Source organism: Sorex araneus, chromosome 1 (genome assembly GCF_027595985.1).
Source record: "Sorex araneus isolate mSorAra2 chromosome 1, mSorAra2.pri, whole genome shotgun sequence".
In the NCBI taxonomy this organism is placed as follows: Eukaryota; Metazoa; Chordata; class Mammalia; order Eulipotyphla; family Soricidae; genus Sorex; species Sorex araneus.
The window spans coordinates 67,803,445-67,830,851 of record NC_073302.1 but is presented as its reverse complement, the minus strand read 5'-3'; the positions used below and the strand labels follow the sequence as shown (position 1 = coordinate 67,830,851).

Below are 27,407 nucleotides of genomic sequence, written 5' to 3'. Positions count from 1 at the left end.
AAGAATGAAATGCTCTGCAAAGTTAGTCATCAGATAATAGAGTCTGGATAATTTCCCCAGCTTCCCTGCAATCAGAGACTAGATCCTACAATAGGAGGAGATGAAGCTGAGTTGAAGACAGCCGAGAGCTTCAGAGATAGTGATGGGGTAAAGGGGTAAAGGAAAAGGTTTTCGAAACTAATTCAAGAGAGAAAACGAATTTGGCCGCAGAGTGTATTTTATCTGTATTAGTTTCTCCGATTCACCTCAGTGGGTCTTCCCAGGGCCTGTCGCCTTAGTGATAGACTCACTTGCTCTCCCAAACAGCTCCATCTAGTCCTCCGTCCTAATTAACCTGGTCCACAGCTTTGAGGGCCTTTGGCAACCACAGAGCTTGTATCCACGATCAGATGTTTAATTCCAAGAGCATCCATTCCAAGCCCTTTGCCTATACCTCCCTTTGGCTTTACCTCCCACCATTCAGAGAGGGGAATTAAGGGGGCCTGTGCGACAGCACAGTGGATAGGTCGCCTGCCTTGTACATGGGGGACCCAGATTCCATCCTCAGCATCCCATGTGATCCCTGAGCACAGAGTCAGGAGTAAATCCTGAGCACCGCCGGGTGTGCCCCTCCCCCTAAACAAAACAAAGGGGAGAGGTAATTCCAGGTTGGACTTGAAGGGTGGGCGGTGGATTAAAGGGCTCGTGGGAGCGTTCATAATGCGCTGTTCCACTCCAGCACTTTGTTAACATGATGCTGCCGCCGCATGCGCCAAAAGTAGGGGCTCGAGCTCAATTTCCCCCTGCTCCACGGAACGAGTGTGACTGAGAGAAGGTGGGAGAAATTAAAAGGAAAAAAAAAAAAAGCCGTACTGCAGCGCGGGGGCGGGGCGCAAGCTTCGAGGATAGGTGGCCGCAGCTTCCAGCGCAGCGCCCGGGGCCCTCCCACGCCCGCTCCACCCGGACCCCGGGAGACCCACGCAAGCGCCCAGCCGGCGAGCCGCCTCCCTCCAGCCCGCCGCTCCTCCCCCTGCCTCGCTGGTTGGCCCGGGAGCGCGGAGCGCGGAGGCGGGAGGAGCCTGGCGCGGTCGCCGTGCACTGCCACTGAGCGGGCACTGTCTGCGGGCGCTGCGCGCGAGCTCAGGTGGCGGTAGCGGTGACAGCGGCGGTGACAGCGTTGACTGCGGCAGCCGGCGTGCTCCCTCTCCCCGGGGATCGCTCCCCTATCGCCTGGACCCAGCACCGGCGGCGCAGCGGCCCGCGCGCCTGACGCCCCCCTCGGCCACCGCGCATTGTAGCGACCGCGGCGGCCGCGGCTTGGATCTCGGACCCCAGTCATGGGGAAACAGACGAGGAAAGGATGCGACTGGAAGCGCTTCCTCAGGAAGAACTGGCTGCTGCTCTCCACCGTGGCCGCGGTGGTGCTAGGTGAGCGGCGCGGCAGGGGGGCGATGCGCGCAACCCTCACGCGCTCCCGGCGCCCGGGCCGCGTGCCGGGCGGGCATCGCCGGACCCGGGGCCCCCGCGCCTCCTCGCTCTTGGCTCCCAAAACCTCGGGCCTGGGATCGGGAGGGGTGTGCTTCTTTCTTGAGGGTCCCAGTTCCTGGGTGCGGAGAACAAAGCTTGGGTACTCGCATTGGGGCGCTCCACCGCTGCGGGGTCTTACTTCAACCAGAATGATCAAGGGGGCTTGAAGAAAGGGAAGGAAAAGCAAAGAGCCCTGGGTGCTTCCTATTTGGGAAGCAAACCTTGTTTAAATTTTCCAATCCGATCTGAGATTGAGGATTATCGTTCTGGGGCGGGGGGGCAGAGGGCGGAGGGGTGGAGAGGCACTTTAGCCACAGGAATGTTCAGCCCTTGGTGGGGTGAAGGCAGAGGAAAAGAGGGTGTCGTTGCTCACCCTGGACAGTGCATGGAAACGTGCCTATCCACACAGTGAGTACCTGCCCGCGCCCTGGAGGCTCTGTAAAAACCGACCAGGTTCCTGCTCAAATTCCAGGGTGTGCAGTTAAGAGATCAGCGAGGAACGAGAGCTGAGGGGTGGTGTCAGGGGAACCCTGAGAATTACCTTTTTTTCCCACCTGGCTCATCTGCAAGAGATCCCCTTCATGAGCTTCCTCACTCTCCTCATTGTCTTTCTCTTAAAAAATCATTTGGAAGTCCTGTTTGCTTCTTTTCAAGCAAGGAGCGGTCAGTGGACAAGGGGGATGTCAGAGTCGTTGCTCAGAGGCATGATTTGATCCTACTGAGATTTTGAGTGTCTGGTTGCTGTACAGCTGGGTCTCTTGGATGCATCTCTGTGAGGTTGAAGGTGTCTCTCTCCTTCCCTCCACCCCCCAAGGTGGAGTCACCCAGTAGACAAGACTCCTCCATTCCTTCCCAGACCTCACCTGCTCTTTGGAAAGGGGCTAGGTTTGCTAGAAAGATGGGCAGGAGGGAGGCAGTCTCCCAGCTTCAAGCACCCTGCTCTCCTGCACCTGCTTCAAAATCTGAATACTGGTTACCTCCTTTCCCTGCTAATGCCCTTTCCCACCCGACAGCCCCCCCCACCTCCATGTCTGTTGAACTTCATTGTATCCTAAGGGTAAAATTTGCTCTTGTAGAACCTTGTGCGGGTAAAGTTAGATTTCTAATAAATCCTATCGTGAAATTTCCATAGCAGAGGCCATTTGAGGGAAGAATGGCCCTTCACCACTGAACTCAGTTTCCCTCTAGCGCTGCTACCTTCGTTTAGGACTCTGTTTTTGAGGAAAGATGAATTAAGAGATGAATTAAGAAAGGTTGTCTTACCCCAGCACATTCACATAACAAATGTTGTAGAGAAAGCAGTTTGACATTAGAACAGCTAAATTAGCCAAATAGAAGAGGTGTACCTGTTTGTTTTCCCAGTGACTGCCATCCAGAATGATTTGTCTTTTTGTTATTTGTGGTTCTTTTTTTTTGGGGGGGGGGGAGCGGAAGGGATACACCACCAGCATGGGGCTTACTCCATGGCCCTGTGTGGATTACACCTGGGATCCATATGCCCTATGGGGATCGAACCCAGGTCAGTGGCATGCAAGGCAAGTGCAACATTTCCAGCCCCATTAACTGCCTTTTTAAGACTCTTGATGCCTCCAGGCTTCCAAATCCTGTAGAAATAAAATGATCCTGCCATTCTGGGTTATAGGATTCTCCAGGGATGGAAAGAAAGAAAGAAAGAAAGAAAGAAAGAAAGAAAGAAAGAAAGAAAGAAAGAAAGAAAGAAAGAAAGAAAGAAAGAAAGAGAGAGAGAGAGAGAGAGAGAAAGAAAGAAAGAAAGAAAGAAAGAAAGAAAGAAAGAAAGAAAGAAAGAAAGAAAGAAAGAAAGAAAGAAAGAAAGAAAGAAAGAAAGAAAGAAATGTGCAAACAACCAAACAGTTCTGCACTAGTGTTCAACCTAGCAGAATTGCTGGCTGGACGTTGGTTTGAGAACGACAAGAGCAGTTTCCTGACATTAATCCTTCCGGGGTCCAGAGAGATTGCATGCTCTTTAGTGCACGCTCTTTGATGTCAGATGGAGTCTTTCCTCCTGTTTCAATACTGAGTAAACCAGGGGGGCTGATTCAGATATTTCACTCATAAAAGGATAAACACCATTTAAAAAAACTTGGTGCTTGGGAACAGAGCAATAGAAAGTACAGTGGGTAGGGCATTTGCCTAGCAGGTGACTGATCCGAGTTCAATTTTCGCACTCCATATGGTTCCCCAAGGCTGCCAGGAGTGATCCCTGAGTTCAGAGCCAGGAGCAAGCCCTGAGTTCTTCTGTGTATGGCCCCAAAACAAAAACGAACAATATCTTGGTGGCCAGCTAAAGTTGCCTCACCAGGACAGTGTTCTTGTGCTTCTGCCTGGCCTGAAAACGTCAAGCTTTGGCCACCCAAGGACTGTTCCTGTCACAGGGGTTTCCTGGGACCTCCTCTTTCTTTGGAGCGCTGCGTCTAGATGGGAATCATACCTCAGTTCATGTAGTCTGTACTAGCATGTTTAAGGAGAACTGATTTTTAGCTTTAATGTGTGGTTATGAATTCTGTTTATAACATGTAATTCTGGGCCCGTTTATAAGCCTTTAGTAGGTCATGACAGTAAGGACGTGTTTTTATAACAAAGAACCATAATTGACACAGAACATCACAAAAACTGTCGGCAGCTTCTGTTCTGAATCGTTCAGTATCTCTCTCTCTCTCTCTCTCTTTTCTTTTTTGGCTTTTTGGGTCACATCTGGCAATGCACAGGGGTTACTCCTGGCTCTGCACTCAGGAATCACTCCTGGCAGTGCTCAGGGGACCATATGGGATGCTGGGAATCGAACCCGGGTCGGCCGCGTGCAAGGCAAATGCCCTACCCTCTGTGCTATTGCTCCAGCCCCCAGTAGCTCTCTCTATGTATATATAGCTCTTGAAGAAAAAACTGTTAGATTTATTAACTACTCTGACAAAATGTCATATTCTGATCACAGCCATTGAAATGTTTGGTACTAGTTATAATTCAACGACCTTGACACTTTCAAATATTTGGAATATTGAAATTTGGAATGAGCAAATGCATTCATGAGCCATCTTAAAGCTTCTGGCTTTTCACAAGACTTCATTCTCAAGATACAATGAGGGAACAACAGTGTAAGCTCAATCTCTCTTAGGTGTGAAAATTCTTCTAGAGGAAGAGAGCTGTAGAGCTAAACATTTTCTCAAATTCTTACTCTCACAAGATGAAATGATGCAAAATAACTATTTTGTTAATTTATATGAAACCCTACAAAGTCCTGGAAATAATATCTTGGGTTTTCAGGTAAAAGAGATGTATACAGTTACATTTGAATTGATTGCCATCATTCCGTCATTTTTTGTGATGATTGATAAAGTATTCCCCCTGTTCTCTGTGGTTTAATGCACCCTGAACCTGGGTCTGGAAGCCTGGATTTGAATTTACATACTACTGTACATACATACATACATTTTGACAGATTGCTTATTTTTGACTCCTTAATCTCCTCATCTGGAAGTAGGGATGTTAGTGATTACTATATTTAGTAAAGGGTTGATTAAGGTAGTATGAAAATGACCAATTATCTGGCTACCATATACTAGGCATTGTTAAGGTAGATCTAAATGATTTGATTTTAAGGAAATAAATATATTTTGTGTGAAATAAGATCTTTCATGGTCTTTTATGTTCTGCAGAGTGTCTTGCCTGGAGTTGAGAGTCCAGGGTGATCCAGTGATTTTTTTTTTGCATGCCCTACTTAGGTGAGGACCAGTTTTCAAAACATTTTTCATTTTCTAAGGAAGGAAATGGAAAGGATAAATAATTTTGTTTTGTGTCTACTAGCCTGATTTTAAATTCAGTCCTAAACTCTGGGAGAATGTTTGTGCCTTGAGAAAGAATTCTGTCCTAATAAATTCTTTCTGAATGCATACAAAGTATGATTAACAAGATTGTAAATCCTGATGTCTCCATTAAAAAATGATTTTTTTAATGGGCCTGAGATAGTTCAAAGCACTTGCCTTGCATAGGGCCAACCTGGTTTGAACCCTCACATCCCATAGTATATCCTGAGTACTTCCAAGAAAGATTCCTGAAAGCAGAGCCAGGAGTAAGCCCTGAGCATCACCAGGTGTGACCCCAAAAGGAAAGAAAATAAAAATAATTTAAAAATATGATCACTAAGTACGGGAATTCTATGTCAGGGCCCTTATTCAACTTACCCAATAATATCATATAGTATAAAATCTTGCCAAAGGTCTTGTAAATTCCTCTCCTTATTCACATCACAAGGCCTGATCTTTTTCTTTAGATAGATTATTGCGTTATTTAAGTCCTTTGAAAATTGTCTCACTTCATGAATTTTTAGGAAAGTAGATATTATTTACACAACAGAGTTGATAAGCTTATTCATTCTAAACCATTTTCTCCAGACTCCTAAGGAAGCATTATTTATAGCTTCAGATTCCATTGCCTAAAATTGAGAGCAATTCCTTCATGTTTTTGATAATACTCTTGTCTGGCCTCACATCTCCTACGCTGTATCTCTGGCATATCTGGCTGTGCAGATTTGAGTCATGGCATATGCTATCTTATTCTGTCGGTTTTTTTTGTGTGTCTTTGAAGCCATAGAGGACAAGCACTAGCCATGGACAGGTTAATTCCAGGCCCAGCACATCACCTGCATGGAGGTTTTACACACGGCCACGTACAGAACACATTTCATTTGTTCTAGCAGATATCAGGCCTGATCATACACAACCTCTAATCAATTCAGTCTTGGAATATGCCTGCAGTCACTAATGCTAAATCATTTAATTCAGTAAATATTCATGAGCACCTACTGTTTACCTGGGACTGTTCTAGGTTTTAATTATTCTGTTCTCTGCCATATGGAACTCCTGTTCAAGTAGAGACATTAAGCAGATAAAATTGGTCAAATATAATATAGAATTTGTTAAGTGGTGAAAGTGCTTTCTAAAGCAGCAGCAGGCTATTACAGGGGGCCACAGGTGAAAATCATGCAGATGGTGGGTGGAGTCACAGCACTAGTGGGTCAACTAGAAGTTCCAGGAATGGAGAAGGAAATAGTTGGAAAAAGATTTCGAGAAGCTCTGCCCTAGAGTAACACAGGCCTGGGGGAGTGGGGGTTGTGAGGACAGGGAAGGCCCTACTGAGATGTCAGTTGAATTGAGAATGGAAAGAGATGAAGAAATATGTTCACAGATCTCTAGGCAGTCACTGTCACTGTCGCTGTCATCTCATTGCTCATCAATTTGCTCAAGCGGGCACCAATAACGTCTCCATTTTGAGACTTGTTGTTACTGATTTTGGCATATTGAATACGCCACAGGGAGCTTGCCAGGCTCTGCCGTGCGGGCGAGATACTCTCGGTAGCTTGCCGGACTCTCCCAGAGGGGCAGAAGAATCAAACTCAGGTCTGCTGCGTGCAAGGCAAATGCCCTGGTTTATTTAACACAAAGAGAGAAAGGTGTGGAGTGAGGGAAGGGGAGATGAGGAGGGAAACTGGGGAGGAAGTGGAGTTGCAGGGTATTGTAAGGAAGCCCTTCTAAGGACTTTGGCTTTTACAGGGAGATGAGAAACCATTAGAAGGTTTTGAGCAGCACAGGGACATGATCTGGTTATATTTTAATCAACTGTCCCTGGCTGCTCTTTTAACCATAGATCACAAGGGCAAGGGTGGAATTTGAGAGACCAGTTTCGGAGTTTGCTGTAGTTAACCTAGTGTATATTTGATTTATTCTTTTCACTTTAAAATTTCATTTCCATGATGGCTAGTGAAATCGTAGTGCGTACTTTATGAACATTTAATGAAAAATATCTTGCAACCTTAAAAGTAGGTGTTATCATTCTGGTAAGAGTAGGTGTTATTACTTGCTCTTGTACAAGAGGTAATAATAACAGGTACAGGTACAGGTGAGGTAACAGAATTGAAACAGCAGAGGACTTGACCAGGACAACCCAGACAATAACCAGCAGCACCAGTTCATCCTATTCTTTACTTTCCCCTCCTTCAAGTAGCTTCTCCTTTTCTGTTTTGCTTTCCATTTCCCTGTCCATTTTGGTCCTTGTTGACATGCCTGGCACTGAAACTTTGATTCTGTGCCACGTTGGGGAGGGGAATGAAAGTTCCCTGAAGTGTACTTTGGTCTGTGGCTATCCCTTCTCTGAGATGAAAAGAGACCAAAACGTGCCCTTTTACAGGACTCTCAAAATTGCTCTGCAATTGTGAGAAACATCCACTGGGCTTTGCTAGACTGATAAACCAGAATGATCCCTTCTCCAAGTTCAGAAACATACTAATACTTCTGGCAGTGAGATGATCCTTACTTCAAAGGTCCGCCAAAGTGGACAGAGGCGGGCCACATACTCAAGGAGGACCACATTGTGGACATCTTAGTCTGGCCAGTGTTCAGGGAAGGAGATACGGGAACTTCAGTGGGTTACAGAAGTAAGAGTGTAAAGGGAAAAGAGCTGTGCCAGGTGTTCAACAGGTTAACTTGACAGGTCTTTGGCAAGACTTGGCTTGTAAGAGAAAGAGGCTGTGATCTCCAGAGTTTCGCCGAATTTCTTGAGCAGTCTCAGTAACGTCTCCATTTGTCATAGCCCTGAGATTTTAGAAGCCTCTCTTTGTTTGTCCTTCTCAAAGATGCTGCAGTGGAGGCTCTCTCAGGGTCAGAGGAATGAGACCCAGCATTGTCACTGGTTTTGGCTTATGAATACACCATGGGGGGTTTGCAAGGCTCTCCCATGTGGGCAGGAAACTCTTGGTAGTTTGCCAGGTTCTCCCAGAGGGAGAACTAGGCTATAAGATGTCACTTCCAGGAGCTTTGTTTTATAGTCTCTGGATGTTGGCTTTTGGTGGGATTACACCTCGCTGGGGGCAGTCCCTGGGTGTGGCCGCCTAGCTACTGGAAAGTGGGAAATCTGGGCGGAAGAGGCCCAGTCCCGATCTGAGCAGGCTTGGAGGTCTTAGCCCCGGGTCCCACACACCTGGGTTACTCTGCTGGTATCTTCATGTGTGAGGCTCATCCAAACGTGTGGAGAGGGGCCTGGAGCATGGCTGTGGCTAAGACTCCGGAGGTCTTTGGCCGAGGGAGCTCTGCTCCGGGCAGAGAGGGAAGCTGGAGCCCACCCCCTCTGAGGGGCCCCAGGGAAGACAGCCAGGTGCGCGGGCAAGAGACAATCTGCTTCTGCTTCTAAATAGATATCTGCTTGATATTTACTACTCTGTAGTCATAATGTATTTTTTCCTGCCCCCACCACTGCCCATGAATCTCCAAAAGAGGGACTACTCTGCCCTTCTTTGTAAGCCATAGGATCTGTCACAGTGCTGATAGGCTTAACACATTTGTTTTATTGTCGAGTCATTTCTGACCCAGAAACTTAGTAAGATGTCCTTGTATACTGAGTGAATAAGAGATCTGAAAGCCTAGTTAAAAAAAAAAAACTCAGCTTCCTCTGATGTACATCAATAATGTTGTGACACATTTAGTCTGATAAACCTCTAATATGTTCATCTCTTCTTCCTCAAAAGTAGATTATAAACCTCTTGTTGGCAAAAGTACTTCTAGTACCTAGCTCTAGCCAGCACTGGAAAGTAAAATGAGGTTTTAAAGTAATAATCCTGACTCTTAAGAAAGCTTTTGTAAGAAAGTGCACTTGACATTAATTTGGGCTTTTGTTTCTTATCATAAAGAAGAAAGGTTTGGATTAGCTGGAAGAGCAGAGAAGATTCCATTTATGTGCCAACTCCCATTTGTATGTAGGGTACTGTGCAGTGTGAGAAGTCTCTTGCCAAAGAATTGGAAACAATTATGTGTATGAGAAATCATTACATTATAAACCACAGAATCTTAAACAATAAAAAGAATATGTATTTAAAAAAAAAGAACTGAAAACAAAAGTTCTGAAATCAATGCCTGCCAGAGGGCTGAGAATCAGGAAGTAGTGATAGGAGTGTTATATATGCTTATTGGCCCTTGCTTAGAAAATCTCTGCAGTCACCTCTGTTTTTAAGATCCTTTAACTCTGTGATTGTATAGTCATTCCTCAGTTTATTGAGCCCAAGGAACTCTTGTATAGGGATCTAAGTGTCCCCACCCTTATAGATCCCTATGGAAGAGGGGAAGAGGGGGCAGTGTGTTAAGGTCCTTCAAAGAGAATGAAATGACCTTGACTTTGAATCAGTTGTTCTGTTTTTGAATTGCAGATCAGTGACTTGAGCATAGTAACATCAATTATGTATGAGACTATTATGAAGGTCCATATAAGTATTAAATTATATTTTACAGTTGTGATCAGAGGTCTAATGTATGTTATATGTCATATAAAATATGATTAATATAGATACACAAACCATATAATATATAAGATCTAATATATCTCTATGCATTAGAGATATTTGTGTCTAATATTTATCTATATATTCATATCTCTGCTTAAGGATCTTAAAAAGGAGGTCTTTTAGTTGGCTTAACCCATATTCTATATATTGAAGAATTAAAAGAATTTTGAGTTTTGAATGGCTATAACTTGTGCTTTCACTTTGCTTTATTTTTCTGTTTTGTTTTGTTTTTGAACCACACCCAGAAGTGCTCAAGGCTTACTCCTGGCTCTGTTGTCACAAATCATTCCTGGCAGTGCTCAGAGAATCATACGTGGTGCCAGCAGTCAAACTGGGGCCCTCCTCATTTAAGTCAAATGCCTTGCATAAACCTCTATACCATTTCTCTGGGCCCTGGTCTTTTAACTTTTGAAGCCAAATTGGAAATCACAGGAGTTGAGGAATCGTGTAAAGTATAGTGATTTTTCTTTGGTATGTGCCTAGTATATACTTTAAGTCTTATCAGATCAGTATCACTCACAAAACTGTCTGACGCACAGGTAATTACAAACACACAAATTTAATGCAAAGTTATGGATTAATATTTTTAAATTATTTTAAATTATTTAAAGATATGTTTGTATACACATTCTTCAGAATTACTTTGGGAAGGCTGCCAAGCTGTGTTCTGGGGACTCTGGGGTCATACCCAACAATATTCAACCAATAAATTCAGTTCTAGGGCCCAAGAATGCAGTGCTGCTTAGGCCCTAGGATGTCAGGAACCACCAGGACCACCATGCCAATGTCCAGTGCTCAGAGGCTTATACCCAGTGATACTTTGGGGGGCATGTGATACAGGGGAAGGATTGAACTGAGGATCACCGAACTTACAGTCTCCCGGGTTTATATATATAAATATATACATACATGTATACATGTATATGTATGTGTGTATATGTATGTATATACATACATATATATTCCAATTTTTAATTGAAGTACTATAATGTACAATTTTATTAATGATAGTGTTTCATGCATACAGTATCCTGACACTACATTCGCCACCAGAATATCAGCTACCCTACATATACTTAATGCCATCTCTGGGGAGAACCTCAAATGTAAATTGTTAAATGACAAAGAATTAAAGGGTGTGTGTGTATGTGTGTGTGTGTGTATATGTGTGTACATGTGTGTACGTGCATACGCATGTATTTTTTCCTGTCTATTTAATCGATCCAGCTATACTACTCAGAAAAGAGAAGATGATTGAAAGTAGTCAATGTCTTATTAAATGTCACTTAATCTGAGATAGTGATTTATTTAGTTCTATGAAAATAAAGAATCAGAGCTACCCACCTGTGAAAATTTTGACCAGGGGGGATCAGAATAAGGGAAGCTTAAAATGAAGACATACGAGGTTGACCGTTACTGTGTGCCACACTAGGATGTAGTGGAGTTGATACGGAAACTTGAATCAGTATGGGTTAAGTGAGACACATATAAACAAATACAATTAGGAATCAGCTATCAGGGCCAAAGTGATAGTACAGCAGGTATGGCTTGCCTTGAGCATGGCCAACCTGGCTGCAGTCCCTGGCACCGTTTATGGTCTCTTGAGCAGCACCAGGAGTGACCCCTGAGCATAGAGCCAGAAATGATCCCTGACAAGATGGGTGTGGCCCAGACCCCACCCCCCCCCCGCGCCAGAAAAACAATAACAACAACAACTAAACTAAAACAAAAACTAGGAGTTTGCCACCAGAGAGCATGGGCGTTCACGTGTGAGCCCTTGCTTGTAATGAGAGAAAGCTCTCTATACTAATTACTTGTGAGAAATTGTGATTACCTTTAACAAGAGCTGAGACTTAGAATAACTGTCCTATTGGGAGTCGGTGACAAGTGGGCCACTTCCAGGGAAATCCGCTGGAGGAATGGCTAATGGCCCTGGTGTTGGTGTGGCTGGAGATCTAGCCTGTGGAGACTGGAGCACTCTCAAAGAAAATGAACTCATTTTAGATGACATGGAGTGGCTCATTTAAACTCCCCTGCAGCCCTGTCTGTTAAAAGTATCAAGTGTCTTCAGCGGACTTTTCTATTTTTGAATGTTAAACATCCATTCAATCCAATGGAAGCTGGTGTTGGAGACAGTAAGTATGAAGCCAATAATTCACCTCAGAGATACAGTTTAGCTCTGTAGAGAGATTTAGAAGGAGCTAATTCATTACATTTTCGGAGGAAACAACCCCAAACTGTAACAAAGAACGCTCTGTGGTAATTAGTATGCTCCACAGTAACACCTCTGTTAATGGAAAGGAAGTGTTTCCGTGACTCACTGTATTGCCAGAAATGTTACTACCCTACATTTAAAACAGATCTGCTGGCTGCCGGTTTCATTACCAAAGGTAGAACATTTCATATCCAGCAAGTATTCCTGTCATTTCTGGCTCGGGCAGACCGGGGCCCAGCTCACAGATGCTTCATGCTCTGCCTCCCAGTCCCAGCTGTGTGAGCTCAGAGTAGTGGTCCCAAGAAGGGAAGAACACTGTGCCTCATTCTCCCTTACATGGTTGAGGGCTTTGTCCCCAGGACCCTTCTTAGGCACAGAATCCCTAACTTTGTCTACAGACAGGACAGTTGTCACAGCAGATTTTTCTGTATCTAAGAAGAGCTCCCCCACCAAAACAGTCTCATGTGACTCACTGCTCTGCATATATACTGAAACAAAGCAAACTTCCATGTTATGTATTTTTGTTTGGTTGCTGTGGAGCAATACTCGGCAGTACTCAAGGCTTACTCCTGGCTCTCTGCTCAGGGATCACTTCTGGTAAAACTCAGGGGGACTATATGTGGTAGAAGGGATTGACCCGGGATCAGCCATGTGCTAGACAAACACCTTACCCACTGTACTCTCTCTGACACCATGTGTGTTTATTCTCATAACTGCACTGACACTTATTTGGGCTTGGTGCTCTCAGTTATATCTGATTTATTTTGCTAAAGGAAGAACCCGTAGGGGAGTGCTCAAGTGATATCAGTAGTTAAATTATTGTTCTACCACTCTTCAGTTTCTTGATAGTTAACTGGTTACTTATAATTCAATAAATAATTAAGTCAACAACCAAAAAAATGCACCACCACCAGAAATGTCTAACTACAGAAGCCTGTGCTTCAAGCCTCTTCCCTCTACTGGGAGTTGGTTTTGCTCAATTTCTGTGGGTCATTCATATGTTGAGAGGCTTTCTGGGCCACTGAACTATTCTATTGTGGTTCATATTAGATTCTTCAATTTGGGAGACAATGAAACATGTTTTATCCTATGAAAATTGTTTTTCTTATAGTTAATCAAGCCTATAGCTAAAAATTTATGAGGTCTTTAAGTTCTGTGCCCATTTACTTCCATTTGAACATCAGCACCATAAAGAATTTATCCATTTTACAGATGAGGAAGGTGAAAATTACAAGGATTAGGTTTCATGATTGAAGTCATATTGAGCTGAGATTTGCACCGAGAACGATCTAAATGAGGCTGCTTCCTAGCAAACCTCACATGCCTATTGGTACTTCCAATCATTCCTGTCCATTCACTCTAAATTAAGCCTCTCTTTTGATCCATCTTTTATTTATCACACATATCTCTTATTTTTCCTATCACTTAACTTGGGACATACCTCAATGTTTATTCCTCCCCTGCCCCCACCCCATTTGTTCTTCTACATAAACTTTCTATTTGAACTTTCTTCCTAGTTGAATACATTATGTTCCTATGATGTATTTATTAGTCTTGTCTGCTCTGACACTTGTTCTAATAGTGTTAACACTTGCTCTAACAGAAGATGGATCTGATTCCTGTTTTTATCACACAATACGTATTTGCTATGTTCAGAGCTAATCTCCCTTTCATCTGCCTTTGTTACTTTAAATTTGTATATCAAAATTATCCTGCATTTGCACAGCTTCCCCTAATTCTGCCCGGTGGTTGGCTTTACAAAATTCTTTGCCAGCTTTGTCAAAGCCTCAGGATCCTCAAAAGTATCTTTTAGACAATGACTATTAATTCAATTGAATTGGAATATAAGATGTAAAGTATTGTCCTTGGTTGTGAAAATCTACTCAGCAATTAGTTTGGATTCAAATTGAACATTTTTTGATGTTACTAGCAAGAAATGTAGAGTTTAAGTCTGTGTTTTGTCTTCTTACAGTCTAGAGGCAAAACATGCAAAAATATCACTAACGTGAACCTGAATGTGGTTCTTGCTGCAAGAAAGTCATGTTCCGGAGCCAGAGGAGTAACTCGGTGCCTTTGAAGGCCTGCAGTACAACTGTAAGGACATGAGTTTAATCTGCAGGGCCTCCATAGGCCCCAAGCTTGAGCCTTGCAGCTCTGCTGTCTGTGACCCTAGGTGTTGCAAGGAATATCTGGCTGCCCTGTAGCCAGTTGCATGTGAGCACCAAAAAAACCGGGGTGTGGTCCTGGCAAGAAACTAAAAGATGCAAAAATCAAAAAATGCAAAAATCAAAAACTAAAAGATGCTTCCTCTGGCAAGCACCTCAACAAACGCCTGAACTATCCTCAGTAAGCACAATAACCAGGGTGTGCTTATGGGTCAGAGAGTGTGACGGCCAGAGTCCCTGTCTGCAAGCACCACTGTACAGGAGCACTACTCCTCAGGAGCACCACAGCCCACTGTGAGCATCACAGTAAAAACCTTTGTGTAACCCCTGGGATGCATCACAACTATACATGTAAGCACCACTCAAGTGTGCATGTGTGGGACCCTTGTCACTGAATAATGAGTGGGGGGGATTAAAATAAGATGTAAAACACAAGAAATCCATTTCCCTTAGGCATTCAAAGATGAGAGGTGGAATTGGGAGACAGCTCTTACCTGAGACTTAGAATTATTTGGGACCACTAGAGAACGGAATATCTATCTGATATCCATCTGATTTCCCAAAATTTGGCCATGATGCAGAGCTGAATCATTCTAGAATGGTAGCGCCTCTGTGATGGTATTGAACTGCTTAGATCACTGTCACTGTCATCCCGTTGCTTATGGATTTGCTCGAGCGGGCACCAGTAACATCTCCATTGTGAGACTTGTTGTTACTGTTTTGGGCATATCAAATACGCCACAGGTAGCTTGCCAGGCTCTGCTGTGCAGGCGAGACACTCTTGGTAGCTTGCTGGGCTCTCCGAGACGGACAGAGGAATCGAGCCCGGGTCGGCCACATGTAAGGCAAATGCCCTACTTGCTGTGCTATCGCTCCAGCCCGAAACACACTATTAGACTTACTTTGCTTAACATGTTACCCTCCTGTCCCACCCAAGTTGTAGATAACTGCTTAGATAAACAATTGATTTTGTTATTAAAGACTCTGAAAGTGGGATTTGACTTTTTTTTATTAGAAAAGTTTCTTGTCAGCTAGGAGACACAATAGCTTTGTGCTACTTCTGCTTTGTTTTTATTTTATTATTATCATTTTTTTCTTTTTTGGGTCACACCCAGCACTGCTCAGGGATTACTCCTGGCTTTGAACTCAGGAATTACTCCTGGCGGTGCTCGGGGGCCCATATGGGATGCTGGGAGTCAAACCAGGGTCGGCCGCATGCAAGGCAAACGCCCTACCTGCTGTGCTATCGCTCTAGCCCCTGCTTTGTTTTTATTGATTGTTTTCTTATACCTCAAAAATTTCCCAGTCTTCTCACACACAGAAGAAACACCGAGTTCCACAGAGTAGTGAAAGTTAAGACTTTATTGCCACTTCAGAAACGTGTCCATTTCTCATCTATAACAGGTTTGCCACCTGCACTGGATATCAGTATTTTCTAATAACCTCCAAGTAGCTTATCTATTCTGAAAAAAAAGTAGAGAGGAGCTTACAATTACTCTTTGGATTTTGTTTGTTTGTGTTAGTTTTCAAACCATATAATACTTAGGGTTTACTCCTGACAGGCGCAGGGACCATAGCGGGTGATGGGTCTCTGACTTAGGCTAGATGCATGCCAGGCCAGTGCCTTACCTGCTGTGTTATCTCTCCAGTCCCTACAATTATTTTTTTAAGTAGAAATGATAGAGTACTTCTGTTAGAAAAAAAAAATCAAGTGTAAACAAAACCTTCTGGTGTTGTGATTTTACTTATTCACCGTATCTAGTTTTTTGACCTCTGGTGGTCATCTTAATTGCATTTATAGTCATTTCTAGATCTTGATCTTAAATCTGATCTGTTGTTGTTATAAAATGAGCTAATGCTTATAGAGACACCTAATTAAACTGTAAAGTGATTTATAAGTATATGTTTCTGTTTCTTGGAAACAAAAATGGGGTGGGGGCTGTGAATAGTAAATCTTGGGTGGTCTTGGATGTAATGTTTTTCTTTGAAGCATTTGATGCATCTTTGTGTGTCTTCTGGGGTCCTGCCCTGGTACTGTGTGACAAGGCAGTAGGGATTCTTATAGTGGCCTGTGGTATGTTTAGCATCCTTGCATGAATGCTCTTTCTTTCACAGTTAGTAATCAGATAAGCCAGGCTGTCTTTGCCTTTGTTCTCCCCAGGGAAGAATAACAGATCCATCTCAGTACTTCAGAGATTCCTGACAATGTTTTAATACTACGCATTACTTTCATTTTATTTATTTTTAAATATTATTTTATTTATTAAAATTTAGAAAGTTGTAATAGTGGTAGCATTTATTATACTGATATACAAACTTATTGCCATGAAAGATGTTATATTTCCATCACTTTCAGTTTGGCTTTTTTCACCCCTGCCCTCTGTTAATTGGTCCTGCATTTCAGTGTCAAGGGCTTGTTCTTATTCTGTACTGACTGTACCCTTATTTTGACTCTGTATCCCACATATGAGTGAGATCATTCTTATATTTCCTCCCATCTCTGACTTATTTCACCCAATATTATACTCTCTAATTCCATTTTAGTTTAAGAAATAGAAAATTCTTTTTTATTTTTTATTGTAGTAAATCACTGTGAGATAGTTATAAGCTTTCATGTTTGGGTTATAATCAAACAATGATCAAACACCCATCTCTCCACCAGTGCACATTCCCCACCAACAATATCCCCGGTATATTCCCCCCTTTCCCATACTCCCCCTGCCTCCATGCATACAGTATTCCCCATACTCTTTCTCTACTTTTGGGCATTATGGCTTGCAACTTAGACACTGAGAAGTCATTGTATTTGGTCCATTATCTACTTTCTGTACACATCTCCCATCCTGACTGATTCTTCCAGCAATCTTAAGAAATAGAAAATTCTTAAATTAGTGCATTGGTGGTGGGGAAAGCAAAGAAAAGAAAGAAAATTTAAAAAAAATTCTTAAAACATGCCTTGCTTTAAAGACATGTATCTTGTCTCACTTGAAGATACATGTGACTCTTCCTGTGGTTGCACTGGAGTGGGAAAAGGAGCCATCAGTTACAGCATCACAGATGTTAGCAGAGGTGGCTCAATAGTTGTGGAATGTAGGAGACATGCTTAGGAATCATAGAGAATAAAGTTCATGATGACCTGTGTTTTTTAAGCAGTAAGAAATGAGCTGAGGTAAGTCAGAGAAGTCCCTCCCTGTTTCTTTGGCTTAACATTATGGGTGCAAGGTTTTTGGTCAGATTCCAGGTTTTTTGTCAGATGGAGGAAACCCAGTATGACTAGCCACTTCTAAGGTCAGTTCTCCACTGTTCTCAAATTGCTCCTGACTGAAATGTACTGTGGGGAGAGAGATGGTCATATTTCTTAACGCAGAGAAAGGAAGCTTCCTAAGATTGCATAGTGAACCAAGTAGGTCTTTACAGGAGTTGTAAAACTGGTTATTGAAAGTAGTGTTCCCAGATGTCTGATGGCAAGCCTGAGGAAAAGGCGTGTCTTTCAACCAAAGGATTCCAGGGCCTCTCTAAAGTATACCCATGTGGGTTAAGAGTCTTGTGATTCCCTCAGTGCCTGTGAGGACAAATATTTCACTAGGTACTGAGGCGGAGAGAAGGTGGAATGTGACTACAGGGTACATGAAAGTGTTTCACAAGAATTCAGAATCATGTCTGTGATTATCAGAAACAAACCATTATTTGGGAGTGGGGAGGTGGCAGATGGCAGGTGGGTCTTGCCCAGTGGTGATGAGGGCATAATTTTTACTCTGTGACAAGGATCACTCATGGCAGTATTCAGGGGACTGTATCAAACCAGGATTGGCCACATGCAAGGTGAGCAATTTACATCCTGTACTATCTTCCCAGCCCAGAAATAAACCATTTTAAGAGAGAAAACATGTAGAGAAAAAATGAGTTAATCACAAGTAGAAATGGAAGATTTTAGAACCTATGACTCAAGTCTGGGGTATGTATGTCAGAATTCAACCTACCGTACATGTAGTTAACTGACACCTGATGGAAAGGGAGAGTCTGTTTGCTCTAAGATTGGAAGGTTAGAAGCCAGCCCCAGAAAATTGATAGTTGAACTAAATATTAGAAACCAGAAAGCCTATCTGGTTAGGGATAGTTAAAAAATGTTGAGAATGTCTCCTTATCTTTTCCTAAAGAATAAGAAGATGTAAGCCTTAATCAGAAATCTTTATTTGCAGTCACATTGGAAGTGTACCTAGAGGATTAGCCTTTGAATGAATTTATTGATTATCCTGGTGCCCACCAGTCTATAACCTACCCTTCCTAAAAAAATGTGCTTCCCTATTCTCTTTTCTGATAAAAACTGCACCTTATGACCATTTGGCCAAGATAGATGCTTTGAGGATATGAGTCTGCCATCTTCCAGCCTATAGGCTTGTTGCTATTAAAGCTCTTTCTCAACCTGTCACCACATCTCTCATTAGACTCGTGCTATGGTGGCAGTAGAATGGAACCTTTCACTGTTACAGGTTCATTTACAAGCAGGCCTCTAAACCGGTTAAATGGTTGCTAAAGAGACTCATCCTAACTTTTCCCAGCCAACCTCATCTTCATTTGGACCTAAATTTAATGGGACTGAGAAGCCTGGAATAAAATTCAGAGTGTAGGCACCTGGATTCTTGTGGGTGCAGTTCTATAGTCCTTGTCACGGAATGACAGTCCTGTGAGTCAGGAGTTACTGTAGAGGCCACATTTAAAAGACTCCTCTAGGTTTATTTTCCGGGGACAATGTGGTGAAACTTGTAGTCATGTTCCTGTGACCAGTTTTCATGCTCTACTAATGCCTTTGTCTCTCAGTATTTTCCCCTACTATTGGTGATCATGCATGATAAGTAGAGGGTATCTAATACAGTGGCTTCCTGGGCACATGCATTAAATAACAATAATTCATTTCTTCTCAATTCAATGAAACATTGGGTGTTTCAGACAAAAGAGTTTATGCCTCAAAAGTTTGAAATTGAGTGGTTTTAGGGAAGAAAAACTCATTGCCACCCAATTTTAAAGGACTAATTAAGGGTAGTAAAAATGCAGCAGAACTCAGCTATACCAGAGGAGACTTTCCACCTGAATAGAGAATCTGGAGGAGGCTTCCTGGAAGGGGTGATTTTTTTTTTCTTTTTGGGTCTCACCCAGCAAGGCACAGGGGGTTACTCCTGGCTCTGCACTCAGGAATTACTCCTGGTGGTGCTCAGGGGCCCATATGGGATGCTGGGAATTGAACCCGGGTCAGCTGCATGCAAGGCAAACGCCCTACCCGCTGTGCTATCGCTCCAGCCCTGGGGTGATATTTTAACCAGTTTTGAGGGAGGAGAAGGAGAGAATTCACCAGGAAAAGATAATGGCAAAGGATTTTCCTTGGAGGAATAGCTATGTAAACAAGAGCACAAAAGCAAGTGCCATCCTCAAGAAGAATCAAATAGTTTGTTATGTCTGGATCTGATAAGATTGAGGAGGGTGAGGATGTACAGACCTATCTCAGTTAGGGACCTAGAAGGAAATGGTTGAACCATTCACTCAAATATGTTTAACTGAACAGAATTTAACTAGGGGACTATTTGCAGAGTTAGGCACATATAAGAGAAGCAAAAAGCAATGTTAAATGTTAAAGCACCTAGGACTAAAAGCTCTTACCTGATAGGAAACAATATTCTCACAATCTAATAAGGATTGTGAATGAGTGTTCATATTACAGAAATTATAGATTCAGAGAGGAATTAAAAAAGATTTTGGTGGGTACATAATTATCAAAATAAATGATTAAAAGATGCAAAGTCATAAATAATAACAAAGAAATTGGTTTGATGATGTCTGGTGATCCTGAAGGTTACTGCTTATGGACATTATGGAAAATAAGTGGGGAGTTATATTTCTTGCAACCTTTATAGCTGTGTGCCTGCATGGTCATTCTGATGTTTTGCCTTACTTGCCCTATAAACCCACCCTCTTGGACCTCTGTATCTGGAAGGTGCTACTCTTACATCCACCAGCCACTCTTCCATGCAAATTAGGACAGGTTTGTTGGTGGAGGAGGTACCTAAGGTACAAAATTACCCTTCTCTCTCCCCCACCTAAAATTTAGGATGCTTTTAGCTGAATGTAATAGATAATCTCGGCTAAATAGGTTTAAGTCAGTACGGTGGGAGGGTAGGTATGAGGCATAGAATTTATGTTTCAAATAATTTAAGAGCTCAGGAATAGTAACTGGCTTCCTGTTCAGCTGGATGTAGGAGTTCAAACAGTATCATCCTCTGCTCTTCTCTCTTTATATATAGTATCTACATCTTTGTGTTGATTTCACTTTCAGACAAAACACTATTCCTAGTAAAATAGCTGCCAATGCAGTTAAAACTTTCTGTTTCCCCTTCCCATGACAGAAGAAACAGAAAAAGTTTTTTTCTCTTTTCCCTTGTTCTTGTGATGATTGGGATTTGATTGGGATTCTAGGGTCATGGGAATCACACATATGGTTGTAGTGCTCCCACACTTTGCTTGTGGTACTCGTTGGGTTTGTACACTTAGTTGTGGAACACACTTGGCTGCGTTCAACAGAAATGACACGTTTGCTTTGGCATTGAGAATCATACAAAGGCAGGCTTCCAGAATCGTACTCAGTACATGGGGCATTGCTGGGGATCAAAATGGTGAGGTTCTTACCTGCCACCAACCCTGGGCCTCAAAAGGGAAAAACTCCTAAGCCATAGTTGGGTCTCACTCTGCTGTAGTTGGGTCATTGCCTCTTTTTTAGTATTTTGGAACTAATGGAATTTGATTATATGATTTTCTAGGTCAAAGTCTTTGCCTTACCCCTCTCTTTTTCTCCAACTTCTGATGTAATATGGGACCATCTACCTTCTGACACATGCAGAAATTGGGAGGTGCTGTGCATAGTGGAGTTCATAGATACTGGTTGCCAATTGTAACAAGTGTTCTATATTTTATTTTTTATTTTTTTAATTTATTTTTTTATTAATGAATCTCCGTGGGGGTACAGATACAGGTTTACATATCCTCGTGCTTGTGTTTCAGTCATATACAGCTTGAGTATCTATTCCTCCACCAGTGCCCTTCCTCTGCTGATGACCCCATCATCCCTCCCACCCACTCCCACCCCATCCCCCTCCCCACCTCTCCTCTTTGGCAGGGCATTCCCCTCTGTTCCCTCTCTTCCTTTGGGCATTGTGGTTAGCAATGGAGGTCTTGGGTGGCCAATGTGTTCGGTCTATAGTCTTGTTCTATGTTTTATATTTTGTTCCTTAGCTATTTTCTGAATTCAGTCAGAACTCACAGGTTCCATTGAATATAATGTGTTATGTAAATATGTGAAGTTTTTTTTAAGTGAACACATGCTTTGAAATGAATTAAATTTAGACAGAAAAGTAAGAACATTAAAATCTAGAGGAAGATAGAGATGAGCAAGGACCACAGTTGAAATTTTCTTTTTACTCTGAAGTATCTTATATACAAACAAAACATCAAACCTCATCTTATATCATGCCTGGTGAGGAAATTCTGAATGCTTTTCCCCTAAAATCAAAAAAGTCAAAGACGTACACTCTTACCACTTCTATTCAGTAGATGCCAGCAATGCCTATGCCAGTACAATAAGGCAAGAAAAAAGAAAATAAAAGACATATGTTAGGAGAAATCAAGAGTCTCTGTTAACCAATCACATGATTTTCTATAACGGAAATTTCAAGGAATCTACAAAGTACTCTCAGAATTAATGAGTAACTTAGTGATTTTGCAAGATACAAGGTTAACACACAGCACAAATGCCCCTTAAAAAGTCAGGTTAGTGCACATCAATATATTTGCAAGCGGCTCCTTATTTAATGGTAGGTAATTCCTCACTTCTCATGTATTATCATCCCTATAGAAAATGTCTCCAGGAGCCTAATCCTTTTGAGAGTATTTAATCAAATTGTTTTGAGTGCCTCCTGTATCTGGATGATACAGGAGCTTTTTAACTCCGTATCTGTAGGACCAATCAGGGCCTGCCTGGTTATCATTGGGTGTGGGGATACACATGTTACTTAGATTAGGGAAGAGGAACAAAGTTTTCAAAACACTTTTGAACTGAGTTTTGAAGTTGCTGAAATGATAAGTAAAGTGGGAGCAGAGGGAGCAATCTGCTAAGTCTCAGAGAGCTAGTCATAAGGTATAATTGAAGTGATAGCTGGAAAGTGGTGCTTAAACTTCACCAAAAATATTGGATACTTTCGGTGATGGTAAACCACTAAAAGAGCTTTGAGAAGAGCAACTTGCTCAGAGCTGGGAAGCATAGGAAGTTGAAAAATAGGCATAGGCCATACACAATCAAGCGGTGTCAGTGATGATGGATAGGAAAGATCCAGCTGGAGAGTTGTTAAACTGGTAGAATCAGCAACACTTGGTGTCTTTTCAAAGTTGTGGGCATAGAATGGGATCCAGCATCATCTAGAACATCCTAGAGTATAGATTTTGGAGCCCAGACTGCTTTGATCTCTCAGTTCTGTCATTTCCTGTGTGTTAGATATCAATCCTAAGTGTTTTAGGCTTCACAGGTGAATTACCCCTTTCATCCTCCCAGAGAAGCTTACCATGCCCTTCCTAACATCCCTAATTTGGTTAAAGTCTATTTTCAACCTTTCCTTTGTGTTGGATACTAACCCTAAGTACTTTAGGCTTCATCAGTCAATTGCCCCCTTTCTTCCTCCCTGAGAAGTTTAACATGCCCTTGCTAGCATCCCTAACTTAAAGTTTATCTTTAACCTTTCCTTTGTATTTTACCTCTCATTGTCACAATTCCCCAAGTCAGTCTTGATTACTTGTAAGCCAAAACTTTCTGGTAATTCTGAATTTGTATTTGTACAGCTTTGTATTTGAAGTGTTGTATGTTTGTACCTGCTTTTCTATTTCCCCTATAGCCTTTTTATATTTTACTATAGAGCAGTGTTCTTTGGTTAAACACAGAAAGACCATTAATGCTATGCTCCTAATATTTGGTAGTTGACTGATGCTGAAATATATCTACTCCTGGGCATAATTACTTGGTCATAAACACTTGACTCAGGCTTCAGTTTCTGTCGTTCCTAACACCCCCAAAAGGAGGTCCCACTGTGGACTGGGATGACCTGGGGCGAGTGGCAAAACTACCCGTCATCAAAATGGGACATTCTAGAAAGCATAAATGCATGGTTTTGATGCAAACTGTTAAAACCTAAGGGACAGGATCCCCATGGGGAAGGACAAACTGAACTGGCCCGAGGACTTGGTCTGGGATTTATGGTAAAAGCCTTGCTTGCTCTCAGAGCCCAAAGAACTAAGTGTTAAAAGCCTTGCTTGCTCTCAGCCCAGAGAACTAAGTGTTGGGATCTTTGTCTCTTACTGTGTTTATCCAAACATCTGCAAGTATTGATAATTACTACAACTAAAAGGAAAGATAAAAGCAATGTTGGAAAAAAAAAGGCAATATAGATGTCCTTGGGAGACAGAGTGTCTTCTTGAGTTGATCTTCCCAAGAGAATTTCCTCAGCCAAATGTTTATCTATGTAAATGACCAATCATACCTGTCCTTACCTCAACCCCCCTTCAGATGTTCTATAAGTATGCTAGCAACTCTGCATTAAACGGGCCATTTTCACCATCAGGCTGTGGTCCCTGTTCTCCCATCTCTCTGTATCTCTGTTGGGGAGCCCTGAGGAGGTGAGGAGGTGAGGAGGCAGCTCTGGGCCACTGAATGCACACAACGTGTCCAGTAGCAGCAGTCCCCGAGGATTACTTTGTGAATTTACACTGTGGAGAAATTTGTTGTGCCTCATTTTCTCACCTAAAAAATGAAATTACCTCAAGTAGCTGTTACCAAGAGCAGAGTGATTATTCTTGGACAAATACCTGACATGTAGTCTCACAGTTCTCAAAAATATGTTTGCAAAGACAACACAATTTAGGGATCTAGGAAACTCTTCAAGATATATCTATTTTTGTGTAACTTACCATCTCAAACTCAGAAACTTAAGATAACAATGATCACATTATTCCTTAAGATTCTGCAAATTGGGCTCAAATTGACAATTCTTTCTTGGGGTTTCTTGTATTTTTAGGGAGAACTTTAATCCTATAAAAGTTTATTGCTCATCTACTACTTGAAAGACTACAACAACCCCCTTCCTCCTTCTCGCCTTCTCTGCATCTTTGCCTCTCCTCTCTGATTTGCTAAAGTTGTTTCTCACATGGTGTCCTCAAGGTTGCTAGACTTATATGGTGCCTCAAAGCTTCTAAGAAAAGAAACGGTCAGAAATGGACCCTTTCTAACCTAGGCTTGGTTCCCTCCCACTTGTTTTCAGCTTTTGTGCCACACCTGGCGATGCTCAGGGGTAATTGTTGCACGTAAGAATCACTCCTGGTGGTGCTCCAGGGGACATATGGAATGTCAGGGATCAAACCTAGGTTGGCTGCATGCAAGACAAGCACCTTACCTACTATACTATCACTCTGGCCCCTGGATCCCTCTTTATCAAAGCTTCACATAGGCTTATCCAGTTTCAAAGGTAAAGGACAGAGTCTGCCTTCCTGATGGGAGGAATGTCAGAAAATTTGTGAACCTATTTTAAAACCTCCAGTGTAACCTGAATGGAAAATTCAGAGGTCTGCTGGGAAGAGAAAAGATCATTTGAGACCCATATTGAGTGCCATGCTAAGGGGTGTGTGTGTGTGTGTGTGTGTGTGTGTGTGTGTGTGTGTGTGTGTTACACATATTCATTCTTATAGAATCCTAGAGAGTAATTGTGTATTAAAACTACACTTGGGAGACACAGTGGGACCTGAGATCAAAGTGAATTTTGAAGCTTTTAACACAAGTAGAATCATGCTGAGATAATGTGCAACCCAGGAATATTATGGAAGACATATTCCTTAGGTAATACCAACATCAATATGAAAGGCAATATGAGGTAACAGAATGGTGAACTTTACTGAACCTGAAAGCCTGGTTCCCTCAGTCATCCATCTGGTTTTACTCCTAAGATAATGTATTCTGAGAATTTCTATATTTGTGTGTTTAAGTGGGGTTTGGGGGGGAAGAAGACTCAAGCAAGGCTCAGCCCTGGCAACACTCCCTGTATACTAGGAATGGACCCGGCAGTTCTTCAGATCTGGGCCAACAGTGCACAGAGGCCTCTAGAGTCATACTTGGTGATGGAGCTCAAGAGTGTATGCAATGCCAGGGGTCAAACGCGGGGACCCTGCATGCAAGGCATGTCTTTCAGGCTGTTGAATTGTCTCCCCATCCTCAGCTTTTGAATTATTTTTCTGGGTCCCAGTGTTCTCTTGACAAAAGAATTATCATTTCAGAGTTTAAGGAGTGTCATAATGAGTGCTCCTGAGCCCTGTGAATATTGCTTGGGAGAATTTCACTCCAAAGATTTATGTATCCAGCCATTATGGGCCCTTGATTGCTCATAACAAGCATCTCTCCCCAGTCCTCCTGCCAGGCTGCTGATGTCAGAATCCCAAAGACCAGGAGGTCTGCAGCAGATGTATCAAGTTCTGATTTAGATCTGCTGACCTCCGCCTGGCCAGATGTTATCCTTGAATAAGACTGCTTGAAAATGTTGTTAGGAAAGTTTCTTCTAAGCATCTCAAGCTCCCCTTCTGAATTCAAACAACAGCCCTGTGATCAGTATTCAGTTCCAGGTGCTTTTAGAGAATCACATTGGTATTAAAATCAGACTGGTTTCTGATTTTTAGTGCATTGCCACAAAGAAAGAACACATTTCTAAAGAGAAACCGGTTCCAGATCAGAGATGTCTGACTGAATTCAGTGCTGACCTCATTCCTCCAAAAGTCAAAAAATGTAAGTTTTCCCTGAATGGGACTGAGCATCTGGATGGTAGAATGCATGCAGTGCTGCACACAGATCTGGTGGGTTTAGTTTAAACAAGCAGGTAAAATGAGACAGGGTGCCTAGCTGGAGGTGAAACGGTAGAATGGCTTTGTCCAGACTTTCTCTCTGGGGGACAGGCGAATTAACAAACTGATATATATTCCCTCTCAATCTATCTCCAAAGTGAACCACCCTTATCATCTTCCCCAACCTTTCCCCTATCCATTTGATGACTCTGGGATTCTCATTCTTCTCATGCCTTCTATCTTACATGCCTGATAAAGTTCATTTTCCTTTTTCCAATCTTGTATCTACTTGTCTACTCACCTGCCAGGATTAGCCTTCTGACTGCTTTATCTCCCTCATGCTACACACCTCAGTGGGGTTTATCTCCAATATAGGTCTGCACTTAGGCAAACATGTTCAGTGACTACTTATTATCTCTACTAATAAACCATAAAGTATAGTACATGGTTTATGTTGCTGGAATTCTCACAGTGACCTAGTTTAGACAGAGGGAACTGAGGATCAGAGAAGTATCAGTTCTCCCCAACATTCTAGGCCTTTTATGGTACACACCAACCTTTGTTTCTAGTTGTTATTCTCTGAACTAGCATTTCTCAAGTAAGGGAGATATGGATCCTGTGAACCCCCATGATATTAAAACAAACAAACAACTTGTGAAAATCCCTTAAATGCAGGGGGCATAGCACAATATTTGGGAACCAACCAGTAGGACAAGGAACCACAGAGAGAAAGAAAACAAGTTTGAAAGGGGGCCACAGTTGGAAAACGACTAAGACACTCAGCTCTAAGCCAATCTTAAGCATGAGCCAAACTGTTTGGCACTAAAGCAGCCAAATATTAACTGTACCCACTTTTGTCATTTCTTCATGAAAGGGAAGCACTGTATTGTCCCGACCAGAGGTCTCAAGGCTAATTGTGTAACCTTGGGCAAATTTCCTATCCTTTTTTATTGTTATAAAACTTTACCCTATAAATTACTATAAAAGTACTTAAAGGTTAGAGAATTGGTCAGAGGGAGGCGGCTTGCCTTGCACATGAGAACAGCTGTAGCATCTGCAAGCTGGATTCAGTCCCCAGCACCCAGAATGCTCCTCTTAACACGTCCAGGGGCACTCCTGAGCAAAGATGGTGTGCACACCTTCCCTCCCAGGTGCTTAAGACGAAGGTACTTAGTGAGTGTTGGTTTCTTCTGCCCTCAGCCCCTTTGTTTTGTCTTCCCCCATCTCAGCCTTTCCTAACTGTTGAGTTCCTACTCTCACATGGAAAGCA

At 42.5% G+C, this 27,407-nt stretch overlaps 1 protein-coding gene across 1 annotated transcript in view; it reads left to right on the top strand.

The window, feature by feature from the left end:
• Positions 1-1,022: 1,022 nt before the first annotated feature.
• The window catches only part of SLC1A1 (solute carrier family 1 member 1), an 86,471-nt gene continuing 60,086 nt past the window's right edge, over positions 1,023-27,407 (top strand). The window contains exon 1 of the mRNA XM_004600134.2: positions 1,023-1,407. Within this exon, the coding sequence (XP_004600191.1) occupies positions 1,317-1,407 (91 nt within the window). The 5' untranslated portion in view covers positions 1,023-1,316. The remainder of the gene's footprint in view (positions 1,408-27,407) is intronic.